The sequence below is a fragment of the Genypterus blacodes genome, unplaced genomic scaffold, assembly GCF_046128005.1.
Source record: "Genypterus blacodes isolate CSIRO-AG114 ecotype Tasmania unplaced genomic scaffold, CSIRO-AGI_Gbla_v1 ptg000149l_1, whole genome shotgun sequence".
In the NCBI taxonomy this organism is placed as follows: Eukaryota; Metazoa; Chordata; class Actinopteri; order Ophidiiformes; family Ophidiidae; genus Genypterus; species Genypterus blacodes.
The window spans coordinates 27,501-42,500 of NW_027466951.1; the positions used below are offsets into that span (position 1 = coordinate 27,501).

At 48.1% G+C, this 15,000-nt stretch overlaps 3 protein-coding genes across 4 annotated transcripts in view; 1 reads left to right on the plus strand and 2 right to left on the minus strand.

The window, feature by feature from the left end:
- The window catches only part of LOC143012568 (aryl hydrocarbon receptor-like), a 17,028-nt gene extending 8,343 nt beyond the window's left edge, over positions 1-8,685 (minus strand). For both annotated transcript variants that reach the window (XM_076165765.1, XM_076165764.1), the window contains exons 1-2: positions 8,337-8,685; positions 2,378-2,568 (exon numbers count right to left, since the gene is read on the minus strand). In XM_076165765.1, coding sequence (XP_076021880.1) covers positions 2,378-2,568; positions 8,337-8,395 — 250 coding nt within the window. In that variant the 5' untranslated portion in view covers positions 8,396-8,685. The remainder of the gene's footprint in view (positions 1-2,377; positions 2,569-8,336) is intronic.
- A 1,150-nt stretch (positions 8,686-9,835) lies between these two features.
- Positions 9,836-13,439, plus strand: ndufa10 (NADH:ubiquinone oxidoreductase subunit A10). The gene is made up of 10 exons (XM_076165762.1): positions 9,836-10,002; positions 10,659-10,827; positions 11,283-11,498; positions 11,605-11,691; positions 11,782-11,903; positions 12,021-12,100; positions 12,175-12,229; positions 12,312-12,397; positions 12,978-13,086; positions 13,299-13,439. The coding sequence occupies exons 1-10, from the start codon at positions 9,928-9,930 to the stop codon at positions 13,365-13,367; spliced, it is 1,068 nt and encodes a 355-aa protein (XP_076021877.1). The 5' UTR covers positions 9,836-9,927; the 3' UTR covers positions 13,368-13,439.
- A 79-nt stretch (positions 13,440-13,518) lies between these two features.
- The window catches only part of esd (esterase D/formylglutathione hydrolase), a 2,566-nt gene continuing 1,084 nt past the window's right edge, over positions 13,519-15,000 (minus strand). The window contains exons 5-9 of the mRNA XM_076165763.1: positions 14,763-14,887; positions 14,454-14,573; positions 14,194-14,292; positions 13,936-14,103; positions 13,519-13,733 (exon numbers count right to left, since the gene is read on the minus strand). Of these exons, the coding sequence (XP_076021878.1) occupies positions 13,653-13,733; positions 13,936-14,103; positions 14,194-14,292; positions 14,454-14,573; positions 14,763-14,887 (593 nt within the window). The 3' untranslated portion in view covers positions 13,519-13,652. The remainder of the gene's footprint in view (positions 13,734-13,935; positions 14,104-14,193; positions 14,293-14,453; positions 14,574-14,762; positions 14,888-15,000) is intronic.

Consider the following 15,000-nt stretch of genomic DNA (forward strand, 5'->3'; position numbering starts at 1 on the left):
TTTGGACCGCCCGCTCTGAACTAGACCCAGCTGATTGAGTGCCGGGCTCATAAACAAACGGGTTTCAGGAGGATGTGAAAAGTTGGGTTGGGTGTGAAGGGAGACGCGGTGCAGAAATGAAAAGATGATTACATCGCTTGCTGAACTCCGTCACCACATTCTGACAGACCAGTCGTGGATTGCACCTGCTGCAAGAAAAACCTGTCACTCAAGTTAGGTTGAATGATAAGTGTTGAGCCTATGCTGAATCCCTACGGGCTCATACAGATTGTGAGCCATGACCGTGAGCAGGACATGACCAATGACACAGCACACATGTGACACAACACTTTGATTTGTTAACATTTACATGACATGTGGACAATCACGTTTCCTCCATCATGCAGAGAGCATCATCTTTGCCATACGTTCTCTAAACACTAGGTTACTATGGTGACAGCATCAACATAAGGGATTGGCCGATTCTAAGCCAATTATAGCTGTGGATTTATAAATGGTTCATAGTTCACATGAATATTTTGTCTCAGTGTTGTGACTTCTCCAGGGTTTCTGTGAGGGCCTGAGCCCTGAGAGCTGAAACTCAGAGGTGTTTCAGTTCATCACCTCCTTCCACGTCCACAGCTGAAGCTGATGTCATTGTCTGAGGACAAACGGCTTTCAGCTCAAACATTTTTCATGTCTGAGGTGAGGCGAACGTCTGAGGGGCCAAATCAGGCCAAACTACTTCAAAGCCCCGATACTGGAGAGCAGCCAGCAGGTACAGAATCACTGCACATGGTCCAACTAACACAACTTTAACTTATGGGTTACAGCCTCAGCTCATCAGTCACCATGATCTCCACCACCAGAACATCTTCCAAGGACCCCTTAATGATCACAGAAGCCATCTGTAGGAGCCAGACAGGCCTGAGGGACGCTACCTTACGCTGCTTAAGATGTTTACTTTAGGAAACCCATTAATATTTGATCTTATTTTGCTTTAATTTTGTTCCTGTAGCACACACACACACACACACGCTCACTTGTGTTGTCATCAGTGATATTAGCCTGAGGGAAAAGCTTTCAGTTCTGTTTTAGTTTCAGTTTTAGTCAACAATAACAACCTTGATGCTGGCAGACTTCATCAGCAGCAGATGGGAAGTTCAAAACAAATCCATCAGGTTTAACGCTGAGTAACAGAATGAGTTCAGTACGACAACACTGAGTCAGCGGCAGTGCAGAAAGGGTTAACTCTTCCCCCCCTCTCTGCTACTCGGGCCGTCGTCCTAAAATACTTGAAATGGCAGCAGACCCAGCGTGACCACATCAACCGGCGCTGGATGTTTTCAATGAACGCCAGGCCGCATTTCTCTCCAATTTCTAACAGCGTCACACAAATATGTCCAAAATATCCTGGTGGAGTCACGCTATGAGCCCAGCAGACAAAGCCAGCAGCCTGGGTGCAGCGTTCCTCTATCAAGTCCTCCAATCTCACTCCAACTGCTTATGTTTGCTCTTCTCTGCTCTGCCCTTTCTTTTTTTTCTTTAACGATTTACGGGATCTTTATCTTAAATCTAGGCATGTCCCCGCTTGAACGCTCATCCCGGCTCGTGTTTTGACTAAGGTAACCCTCCAGAGTCATCCCAGGTGATAACCATCTGGTTGAGACCTGAAGGAGAGGCTCCAAGCTGCTGTGAACGTTTATTTCTCTCAATCTAATTCATAGACACTAAAAACCACCATGACACAGCGCGACTGCTGACAGCCAATCCAAACCCTGTGTGATGTAGCTAGGACACACCAAGTGTCACATTCAGTTTGGATTTGGATATTTGTAACGTTTAAAATTGTTCCTCCAAATATTGGAATTTTCCAAAACAATTATGGGCCGACAAAATACATTTTCAACATCCATGACTTTAGCAGGATTTCCTGTTGGTGAAACCTCTGATGAACCCACAGTGACCTGGACCTCTGCTTACTTCTCCCTTCATCAGTCAGCACAGACCAGCCCTAAACATCTGGCCAAAGCTGAGAACTGTAGCTATAATAGAGTCTTTGTTTAAGGTGGACTGGCCCAGTCACACACCACAAAACTCAGACCAGGGCCATACTGGGCAGGCAGCTGGGGGGGCCCAAGGTCTGATTCGTGCAAGCTCCATAAAACAGCACCGCTACAAGAGAGAAGCATTTCATAGAGTTGAAGAATTTGTTAAAAAGTTCAAAAAAAGTTTAAAAGCTTTTTCCTGGATGTAACAATTAGTTTCTGCTCCTCCGGGTCCTCTTCAGCCTCCTGCCTCTTCTTAGAACTACTTTATAGTCATAATAATAAACAAAAACAAAGTTATTGGAATAAAACATTCCTAATCAATCGAGCAGTTCCAGGCTGGTCCTCACCTTTGAAGTAGCTCTTGACCCTCAGGTACCCCACGCTGAGGCGGAGGACGGACAGTTTGTCCAGGCGAGAGCGAACCTCCTCTGGAAACGGCAGCAGATCGGTGAGCCGCTCCAGCTCACCGTTCAGCCGATCCCGGTGTCGTTTGGAAGGGTTTGATTTAACCACGCAATTGGCTCCAGGAGACTTCTTACTGAGGAACACAAACACAAACACGCTCTGAGCACTGCAGTTTACCCATGTGACGTGCTTTCACCTGTTTATGACGCGCTCCTGCCACTCAAACAATATTTTACATACTTACGGCGCACTATCTGGCAAATATGGAATATTTCTGCATATTTCTCGCATCAAGCAATATATCTATACACAAATATATCTTTTTACATATATATAGATATATTATACAAAGTAGAAGTAACAGTAGTAATATATTAGTACAGTGGTAACAGCAGCAGCTGCTGGGCTTCAGTTTGTGTTGCATAATTTGTAATCTTCGGTTTAATAAAGATAAAGAGGCTTCTCGGGTCAAAAGGCCGAAGTCCACGTGAAGTAACAAATGTTTGGTGTCAAGGTCCAGTGTTGGTTTACATCCGAACACTAGGTCTAATGTCGTGCTGCACAAATAATCAAAGTTTGCAATTTGGCCACATGAAATTACCAAATTGTTGTTGAATCCAAAGTTATGAGTTGCAAAAATCAAGATTTCTTTTTCTTTTTTTTTTAAACAAATTGCGCACAAGACAAAGTTCAGTGATACTGCAGCTCTTTACAATTGTGAGAAATTGGATCTACGCACAGAGAACAAATGAGAACCATGACACACAGTGGAGTCATTTAGTAAAGCCTTAATGAGCAGAGCAGAGAACAGCACTTAGCCTGACACAGATTCAGGCCAGGCTAACCGGCCCTACCACAGCACTGTGACACACACCAATAAAACGTCTCAGAACTGCCTGAGGTAAACACGAATGTGACTAATAAACACACCACGGCCCGGGTGAGTCAACAGTATATCATCATTAGCTCGCTGACGTACCCTAAACAGAGGAGACAGTCTAAAAGAAAGGCCTGAGGCCGGTGCTACATGACCATTCCAACAGCCAAAGAAAAGCCTTAAGGTCCTATTCACAAACTTCCTGTCTGAGAAAGTAATTTTAGACTTTTTAGTTCCATTCAGAATTCCGAACTCTAGAATTCAATTTAGGAGTTTGTTAGTCTAAATGTGACTGTTTCCTTCTCTTTAAGAGGTTTGGGGTTTTTGTCCATGACAAAGCATCAGGGTTCTGACAAACCAAAGATGATGGGGGTCAAATATATGGAAGCAGCAGTAAAAATGCCATACTGGATCTGGGGCTTCTCAAGTCTCTCACTGCAACTAGTACGCCCTCAAGCATCCTTTGAGTCGCCTCAAGAAGCCTTAGAACATTTATATGGAGTATCGGGACATTTTCAAGGACACATAGAACCTCAACAACATCATCTAAGAATACTTGAATGTTCAAAACAAGTCTCAAAACAAGTCTAGGGGACCCAGAGGACATTACTGACAAACCCCCCCAAAATCTATCTATCTTTCTCATCATCTCCTTGAACTCTAGAACATGCTAGAGACTCTTATGGACCTTCTATTAGCTTTAGAACAACTCTAGAACAAATTAGACTTGATTAATCTCTAGAAGCTCTAGAACAATTGTAGGGAAGCCTGGAACCACCTCATTGCTCAGAACATCCCCAAAGACCTCTTGAATCTCCTCTAGCACCCATAAGAGAATGACAATCTCCTCAAGGACTCTGTGTAAACTGTACAGCTCTTACATGTGGATCACCACAACAGATTTATCATTCAAATATTTTCAAAAGCCCCTGCTATTGTTTAAAACCTCAAAACGGCCTTAAACATGGAAATATTTAGAACTGGTGAGTAATTAAATGAGGCGTCTTTGGAAGACACACAACCTCCACACAAGTCCTTCCCTTGGTTTCTAATACAGAACGTGAAAATAAAAGTGTTCATCATGACAGCTGCTGGGTTTTTCCAGGCAGGACCACCCAACACTCATGGCCAACATACAAGTTCATGAGTCTGACTGGAAGATACTGAAACCAGACACGTGTGCTGAATCTGCAGCCAAACTGAGAGGGAGGCATCAACACACAACTCATCATTCCAGTGACGTACACCTGCTGAGAGCGCAGCTAACACACCTACGGCTCATTCACGCCAAACAACAAACATTTCAGCTGAAATGACTTAGCCAGAAACGAACATATGGGGTTAAAATTAGCATCTGCCCGGCAACCTAGTGTCTGACAAAAATGTACGATCAATGTTTTAACGTCTGTCATCCATACACTGTGGTGGGTGATGGGTATTTGTGCTGAGATCAGTCAGTTTGGAACACAGCCATAACTCAATAAGCGACCTCAGACGTGAGCCTTACCTTCCCAGAAATGGAACAGGGCTGACCTCAGTGCAGAGAAATGCCTGGCACAAACAAAAGCCAGCATTCAGCGACACGTTTTCCACCTGGGTTAGCAGTGGGTCACAGCGCTGAGCGGAGCTATGATTTACCTTATCCATGATTTCTCTTCGAGAGGCCTTATCTGAGGGATGTGAACCTACACGGTCTGTCTGAGTGCGGCAAGCTCGTGTTACACCGCAGCGTCGCTGGCCTGCTTTTGTCTGCCTGTAGAAGAACACACAGACTGAGGAGGTCCAGCCTGTAAAAACACCAGCAGTGTGTTTCCTACATACACGTGTTTGGAATGTTTGGAAAAGCAGATCTGAGCCCACAGGTAACAAGAACAGGGCACTGCAGCCCACACCCACCTCGGAAAACAGGTTTGTGATTTATTGAGTCTATAATATCCACGTTTGCTACATAAACAAAACATAGAAGGGATGATTAAGAGGACTTCCGGGTTCCCCAAATTAACCATGCCCCTGCATGAACTGAACGGACAGGAAGTGGGATGGTTAGTGTTTAGTTATTTCCTCCACCTGTATGCCAACAGGAAGGTGGACGGTCCACAGATCTACAAGAACAACCAACAACTATGTTACATAGTCTCCACATCGGTGGTGAAGAAATCCTACAAAAAAATCACATTTTAAACGTATTTGTGGTTGTGTAGTCTGAACAGACACAAACTGACCAATCACATCTTTCAGGTCAGAATACGGTGTTAGTGTCCTTTCCCAGAGTAAGTAACTTAGTATCTCTGAGGCCTCAGATGTTTTTAAAAGTGCAATGTTTTGCGGCCTGCAGCCTCTTCCTGCTAGCAAACGTCTCAGGACAGAACAAAGGACGACTATGTTACTGTTTACTGCGTTTGTCTTGGCTCTCTGCCACAGCTCTCTCTGTGTGTGAGTGTGTGTGTGTGTGTGTGTGTGTGTGTGTGTGTGTGTGTGTGTATGTCTGAATCACAAATCAAGTTCAGCTAAAAATTGCATCATTGATCTAAACTCATCTGGAGAAGTAGAATCAAACTTTGGTTTTGGTTGTATCAGGTATGGATATGGGTTTGAGTCTCAGACTGTGGTGAGAGTGCGGCTGAATGAGGCCTTTGTGCCGCTGGTTGCCAGGGAAACACACAAGTAGACGCGCCAACACGCTTTATTTTAGGATTTATATGGGAACAGACGATTTCCAAGCTGCCAACACACACACACACACACACTTTAAAACTAACATTGCATGGTTCGGGTTTACAGACAATCATCAGATATCAGAGTCCCATTGAGTTGCTGTTCACCAAACCTGTATGGGATTTAAAACACCAATCGATCGGCCCATTGATCACTCTGGAAATGAACAAAGTGTCCGATCATGTGTTTTGGATTAGGTGAAGGCGGAGCTACACTTTGTGTTTACTTTGACTGTATGTTACTTAATGTACTTAACTTTGCTTTACTGGATCAGTTCAGCATTTTATTCTCCTCCATGAGCTGATATATTACTTTAGATACTACACTAGTTACTTCACTTTCCACAGTAATTACTAGTTACTTTAATGACTAGGTAGAGAAGTTGCTACTTTCCATGTTTATTTCCTTCTTTCACTCTTTCTGTTCTGATTTATTCCATCTTTTTTCTCTCCTGGTTTTTCTTTCCTCTCTTTTTTTCCAAGTTGCTTCCTTCTCAGTGTTTCACTGTATCCTTTCTTTTCCTTTGAAGTTTCTTTCGTTCACTTCCTTCATTGAACATTTCTCTCTCTTTACATCTCCCCCTCTGTCTTTCTCTCTCTCTCCACCTCTCCCTCTCTCCCCCACCTTTCTCCTCCTCTCTCGCCCCCTCTGTCTTTCTCTCTCACCCCTCTCTTTCTCCCTCTCCCCCTTTCTCTCTCTCTCCCTCCCCCATTCTCTCTCTTTCTCCCTCTCTTTCCCTTTCTCTCTCTCCCCCTTTTCTCTCTCCTTCTCTCTCCCTTCCCCATTCTCTCTCTCTCCCCCTCTCTTTCTCCCTCTCTCCCTCTTTCTTCCTCTCTCTCTCCCCTTCTCTCCCTCTTTCTCCCTCTGTCTCTGTACTCGTTACGTCACTACGCTCCCTGGGTTTCGTGTGTTGGTGTGATTACTTGAATGCCTCGCGCGCACGCAGGGTATCATGTTGCACTCGTAGCCCCGCCCCCCGCCCCGCCCTCCCGGAGCATCGCGTGAGAGCGCCTTGGTCTCTCCGGCTTGATTGTGATTAATGCGCGAAAAAGCGGGTCCGTGCCAGACCGAGCCGGGGCCCGGCACGCGCTCTTAAGGTCGTACGGACCGACACGCCGGACCACAACAACAACAACGCGAACGACACGAACGCGGCGACACGCAGGCGCGCGGCCAGTCCACCTTAAACAGAGGACGATGATTTCATACCAAGAGACTCAATGAGAGCAACTTTATGACATAAACTCAGACGGGCGGCGCGTATTTATCCTGTAAATAGTGTGGTTTAAGACTACGAGTTTATTGAGTAACTACAGCTGAGTCACAGTTCAAGTCCCAGGACGAGTCTTCAACCAAGACACGCGAGTCCAGAGTGGAGACTGACACCCAAGGCTCAGTGAGCTCACAGGGACTCGAGCCCTTCTGCCGCACAGCAGCACGAAGGACGCAGAAACACTGATCCAGAATATGCAACTATTGATATATAATATATCAACGTTTTCTCTTAACAAAAGTGACTTTGGAAGGTTGGAAACGAGTCCCAAGACCAGATAACCAGAAATAAGTCATGAGAAGCACACGTTTAGTTGGTCAGCACATGTGTAAGAGATGTATGACACATACATGAGCTCTGTGTAAACATCACAGCTCCTGTCACTCCTGACTGATGCACTCGCTGGCTGACCAGATGTTTGATTGAGCGGCTGTTGATTGATCCATAGATCTGATATCTATGCAGACGGCAGATAAGCTGAGGGTTGATGCTCAATTTGTGTCTTATTGTAGAACTCCACTGTTGTAATTTAGCTGTTTTTATACTATAAAATCAGTTATTCACTCGCAATACGCCGTGACGTCACACACACACACACACACACACACACACAAGCAGTCTGTAGTGAGTCCAGGAGCATGTAGGCGTGTATGGATCATTACAGGATCAATACACGGTGATCACTGCTCCATTCATGTTTCAGGGCTTCAGGTGTGAAGCTTCCGTGGTGCTGAGACACAGAGAGAGAAAACAGCAGCAGCATGTTTGCTCACTCACATATTTACATTCATGCCACCTGAAGACCTGCAACAGGTGGACAAATGAAGTCGTTGGGATTATTTACATTTTAGTGCATTTTGCTTTTCCAGACCAGCTGACATGTTGGAGCCCTGAGTGGGAGTGAGTGTCAGTGTCAATGTGAGTGTGAGAGAGTGAGTGAGTGAGGGAGTATGAGAGAGAGAGTGAGTAAGACTGAGTGAGTGAGTGAGTGAGTGAGTGAGAGTGAGTGAGTGTGCGGGCTGATGGAGGCTCTTACTGTTTCAGCACGGGCTTCTTCCGCTTCTTGGCAGCATAAATCCCGGTGTTACCCGACATGTTGTTGTCAGCGCTCAGACTTCACGTTAGTACGGTAACTTCAGTCCTTCCTCTCGGAGTCTTCCTCCTCCATGCGGTTCCTCCCGGCGCTCCGTCAGCGTTCGCTTCCCGAGTTCGCAGTCACAGCCGCTGACCTTGGCCGGTAGAAGCTGCCATCAGCTGCCGGGGAGCCACTGGAACTTTGATGCAAAATGGACGATTTAGACAAAGTGGAAGTGAGGACAGTCTCGTGCGCTGCAATACACATATACACACTCTCTCTCTCTCTCTCTCTCTCTCTCTCTCTCTCTCTCTCTTCTCTCTCTCTCTCTCTCTCTCTCTCTCTCTCTCTCTCTCTCTCTCTCTCTCTCTCTCTCTCTCTCTCTCTCTCTCTCTTCTCTCTCTCTCTCTCTCTCTCTCTCTCTCTCTCTCTCTCTCTCTCTCTCTCTCTCTCTCTCTCTCTCTCTCTCTCTCTCTCTCTCTCTCTCTCTCTCTCTCTCTCTCTCTCTCTCTCTCTCTCTCTCTCTCTCTCTCTCTCTCTCTCTCTTCTTTACGCGCTGCAAACTTCAGTTTTTTCACCCACGGGGCGTTTTCAGGAAACAACAAGTTCGTGAATCAGAGCTCCAGTTAAGGTGGACTGGACTGATGCAGCCCGAGCAGGGGCGGGCCTAGACACACTGAGGGCCAACCGCCCCCCCTCCTATAAATACACTTTATATACTGTATATATGTGTATGTGCTGAAGTCCAGGCAGGTAGGCAGGAATTATTATGAATTATTGACATATTGTCCTTGAGCAAGGCACCGGACCCCAACCTGCTCCACAGGCACATGGATTGCATTGTGTGTGTGTATGTCATTTAATAAATGTGAATTTTAAAAGGGAATTTCTAATTTGTAAAAATTTCTTCATATAATTTAAGCAATAAAATGAAACACACATGTATGTGTGTGTGTGTGTGTGTGTGTGTGTGTGTGTGTGTGTGTGTGTGTGTTTCTCTGAGCTGTAGAGGTTAAATTCTTCAGGATGTTGCTCAATGTCAGGACAAAGTGTTTCCTTTCTCACAGAATTGAGTTTGTCAGGTACAGACAGTGAGACGTGACAGACAGACAGCTGTTATGAGGAAGTGCCGCAGATAAACATGGCGGTTTACAGAGACACCACAGTTTCCATGGAAACAGTCAGCAACACACCCCGAGATGTCACTGATGCGTAAAGTGAAGACAGTCAGACTCACAAAGTCAACGAGACTGAGATGATAGATTGATGCAACTGATGTGTGTCGCAATTATGGTTCTTTGAAGTGTTTCAGCTGGGAGTAGTTACATACTTACTATGTGCACCTGACAAGACAAAGAAAGAAAGAAAGAAAGAAAGAAAGAAAGAAAGAAAGAAAGAAAGAAAGAAAGAAATTCTCCTCAGGCATTGAGTCAGACAGCAGTTTATGAGACTTAACCAGCTGAAGGCCCCGCTGCTGTGACGTGTAAAGTAAGCGTCTGCTATCGTAGGATTTTCGGGTCATCGTCGGTCCTGGTTCTGGAGCACCTGGGTCATGGCTCTCACAGTGATCCGGCTGCTCGGCTCACCGGGAGCAGCCGCTGCTAGAGCCGCTACCGGGCTTCACACGGTAAGGGCGGGACGCGCGCGCCCCGGTGCTTTAGGTTTCAAGTTCACAAGGACATGCTAACCTCGCTAGCATGCTAACACGGAGAAGCTGGGCGACTCGCTGCGCTGCGGCTGTAAACAAACTCGTTCGTTCCTTGACTCTTTACGGTTTCACTCTTTAGTTCAAGCTTTTATTGTATTTGAAAGGATTTCTCTGTTTGTCTCCATGTTTTGTCCTCAGTTGATGCTAAATGTATCTGATTCAGTTGTTTTGACTAATTGCAATGAAGTTCGTGAACATGACGTCACAGCAGTCACGTTTCCAAATTGTCAAAGCAGCAGATTTGACGAGATGATGTTTGTCACGTGGTCACATGAGCATCAGCAGCTCTGTTACCATGGCCATAGGGAGGAAGTGGCTCAGTGGGTTGTGCTTCCTTGCGCTTGGGAACCGGAGGGTCGCCGGTTCAAGCCCCTGCCGAGGTGCCCCTGAGCAAGGCACCGAACCCTCAATTGCTCCCCCCTCTGCGAAGGGTGGTAAACACTCGAGTCGCTTTGGATAAAAGCGTCTGCCAAATGATGCAGATCGTAATGTAATGTAATGTAATGGCGGCGTGGCTGTCTTTACTTGGTGCATGACATCATCGCCTCTCTGAAGTCCCTGTGTTTGTGCTGCAGGCCTGCCTCCACAACAGCGCCGTCAGGAGGCGGAGCTACGGCTGGCTGTCTTACATCATGGGTGAGAGGACCTCGCCCAGGCTGCAGCGGCTCAGCAAGATCATCACGGTGGAGGGAAACCTGGCGTCAGGGAAGGAGGCGTTGGGACAGAAGCTGGCTGAGAAGCTGGGTACTGTCAGCACACACACACACACACACTCCACCACCCTCACTCACCACACACACACACACACACACACACACACTCTCCACCACCCTCACTCACCACACACACACACACACACACACTCTCTACCACCCTCACTCTCTCACCACACACACACACTCCACCACCCTCACTCTCTCACCACACACTCCACCACCCTCACTCACCACACACACACACTCCACCACCCTCACTCTCCACACACACACTCCACCACCCTCACTCACCACACACACACACACACACACACACACACACACACACACACACACACACACACACACTCTCCACCACCCTCACTCTCCACACACACACTTCACCACCCTCACTCAAAACACACACACTCCAGCACCCTGACTCACCGCACACACACAGATGCACGCACACTCACCCACCCCATGTGTTGTGTGTGTGTGCAGGCATGCTGTTCATGCCCCAGGCAGACTGTGGGTACCTGGACCTCATGCTGGGCGAGGCGACTCCTCTCCATCAGGACTTTAACGGGATGTGCAGCCTGCAGCGGTTCTACACGGAGCCTCAGGCTGCAGATGGGAACAGCTTCAGGCTGCAGCTGTGGCTGTTCAACATGAGGCTGCTGCAGTACGCTGACGCTGTGCAGCACCTGCTCACCACAGGTCTGTCTGTCTGTCTGTCTGTCTGTGCCTTGTCTCCATCCCTGTCTGTCTGTCTGTACGTGTGGTTGTGATCACATTGGTTGATGGTTGCCGTGGTGATGTGCAGGTCAGGGGGTGGTCCTGGAGCGTTCTCCCTTCAGTGACGTGGTCTTCCTGGATGCCATGTTCAAACAGGGATACATCAGGAAGGAGTGTGAGTATCCTGCATCTCCATCTGGCAGCACAAACTTTACAGAATAAAAGGTGACTTTGTTACTGTGTGTGTGTGTGTGTGTGTGTGCAGGTGTGGACTATTACCATGAGATCAGGGGCATCAGCATTTGTGAGTTCCTGCCCCCCCACCTGGTCATCTACTTGGACGTGCCAGCAGAGGAAGTGCAGAGGAGACTGAAGCAGAAAAGCGAGGTACCACAAGGCCCGCACACGCTCACACACACACACACACGCTATGCAGACGACACACACATGCTACACACTCATCGGTTTTGCAAAAATAAAGACGTGTGTGTGTGTGTGTGTCAGTCTTACCTCAAGAACATTCCTCTGCCGTATCTGAAGAGTATCGAGGAGTCGTACAAAAAGTCCTTCCTGCCTCAAATCAGGTCAGAGGTCGAACGTTGGATAAAACATTTACATCAAACCTGATTTGCTTTAACTCTTCTCCTTTTCTGTTCAGTGAAACATCAGAAATGCTCGTGTATGACGGCACTCAACCACTCGACGGAGAGAGGGTAAGCCGACAGGAAGCTTCCTCAGCCTCATTCATCTGCTTCCTGTTTGTGTTGCTAATTTCCCAACGCTTCCTGTGAGCAGGTGGCGGAGGACGTGGAGTACGTGAAGTTTGAGAAGGGCCCGTGGCTTGAGCAGGACGATGTCTCCTACCACCACATGAGGATGCTGTGAGTCCACCACCCTCAGTCACCACACACACTCCACCACCCTCAGTCACCACACACACTCCACCACCCTCACCACCCTCACCACACACACTCCACCACCCTCAGTCACCACACACACTCCACCACCCTCAGTCACCACACACACTCCACCACCCTCAGTCACCACACACACTCCACCACCCTCACCACACACACTCCACCACCCTCAGTCACCACACACACTCCACCACCCTCACCACACACACTCCACCACCCTCACCACACACACTCCACCACCCTCAGTCACCACACACACTCCACCACCCTCAGTCACCACACACACTCCACCACCCTCACCACACACACTCCACCACCCTCAGTCACCACACACACTCCACCACCCTCAGTCACCACACACACTCCACCACCCTCACCACACACACTCCACCACCCTCAGTCACCACACACACTCCACCACCCTCACCACACACACTCCACCACCCTCAGTCACCACACACACTCCACCACCCTCAGTCACCACACACACTCCACCACCCTCAGTCACCACTAACAGGCAGCGCTCACTCCTTCTGTTCTACAGGGTTGAAGACAAACCTCGTGTGGCGTCGCTCACCTCTATACCCAAGTACCTGCCAGAGATCACCATCAGCGCTCAGGAGTGTGACGAGAAGTTCCACGCCTTTAAACTGGTATGTATACACACACACACACACACACACACACACACACACACACACACACACACACACACACACACACACACACACACACACACACACACACACACACACACACACACACACACACACACACACACACACACACACACACACAGGTTTAACTGAAGCTGCGTGTGTGTGTGTGTTCTGTCTAGCACTCTGACCTTTCCCGCTCTTTGCAGCTTCCTGGGAAGATGTACGCCCCTGGTTATAACTCTGAGGTGGGAGACAAACACGTGTGGAGGAAGTGAAGGATTCAGCTTCCATGTTTGATCTGACCTGTACATGTGAATCAAGTTTATGTATTAAAAATGATGCCAGTTCTTCTCTGATGCGTCTCCACTTGATTGTTCTTCTTGTTTGAGTACAGGCGACTTCAGAGTCAATAAGAAAAATAAAACAATGAGTTAAGAAGCTTTTATTCTGAAAGTGTCTGCTGCCTTCCTGTAACAGGAAGTCTGAGGCTGATGCAGATCACCATGAGCCCAGCAGGGGGCGCTGTGTTAGCAGATGGAGGTTGGTACCAGCAGGGGGCCTCAGGCGTTGAGGTACTTGGCGTGGTGCTTGATGTGGTCGCTCATGAAGGAGTACATGAAGAAGTAGCTGTGGTCGTAGCCCTGCCACCAAACAGGAAGAGACCACCCGCAACATTAAAACAAGCGTTCACTTCCTCCTGACAAACATCTTAAACTGAGACCAATAAACCTGGACTAACAGACAGTTTGACCACATGGGGTCAGTGAGACGGATCAGCAGCATCTCCGTCACTTTCAATGATCATTGTGCTTCCACTTCCTGTAAGGAAACCTGTAAACCCACCGGCTGCAGTCTGAAGACCACGGGGATCCTCTTCTCCGAGCAGACAGCAATCAGGTTGTCGGGAAGCAGCTGACTGGCCGTCAGGAACTGATCGTCGCGGCCCTGATCGATCAGGATGTCCAGCTGAGGACCGGAGTACGCCCCCGCCAACAGCGTGGCGTCGTAGGCCTGAAGGGCACAAAGGAGGAACGCAGCAAGGTTTAGCGTGTTAGGATGACATGAAGCGACATGAACCCTCATGACCTCATGACCTCTCACCTCCCAGGTTGCCCTGTCAGAGCCCAGGTATCCCGCAAACGCCTTCTGACCCCACGGACACTGCACAGGGTTACAGATGGGGGCGAACGCCGACACGGCCTGGAAACATCACCGACACTTCATCAATACAGCAGAACCAACACTCTGAGCACAGGCGGGACCAGGATCTACATGGGTCTACATTTAAAGGTCCCTTCATGCCGTCTGAGCGCCTGGGGTCTTTTCCTCCCCGTGTGGACGCACTGGGTACTGCACTCTACCTTGTATTTCCCAGGATTCTTCAACGCACAGATGAGCGCTCCATGACCCCCCATGGAGTGACCACTGATGGACATCCTGTCTGGATTGGTGGGGAAGTTAGCATTGATCAGCTTAGGTAGCTAGAGAGAGAGAGAGAGAGAGAGAGAGAAACAGAGAGAGAAACAGAGAGAGAGAGAGAGAGAGAGAGAGAGAGAGAGAGAGAGAAACAGAGAGAGAGGGGAGGGGAGAGTATAGTGATGATGATGAGGATGACTCTCAGGATCCCCTGAGGAGCTGTGTGTGTGCAGTGATGCATTGTGGGTCAGTACCTCCTCAGTCACGTATGAGTACATACGGTAGTTGCTCTTCCACGGCTCCTCGGTTGCGTCCACATAGAATCCAGCCCCGGTGCCAAAGTCCCAGTTGTCGTCTTCGCCCTCGATGTTACAGCCGCCTGCAGGGGGAGGAGCCTCCTCTCAGACAGGAAGCCTCTCCTGACAGTGTTGACTTGATGGCTGTGTCCGTCTACGTGTCTGTGTACGTGTCCATGTCTGTGTATGTGTCCAT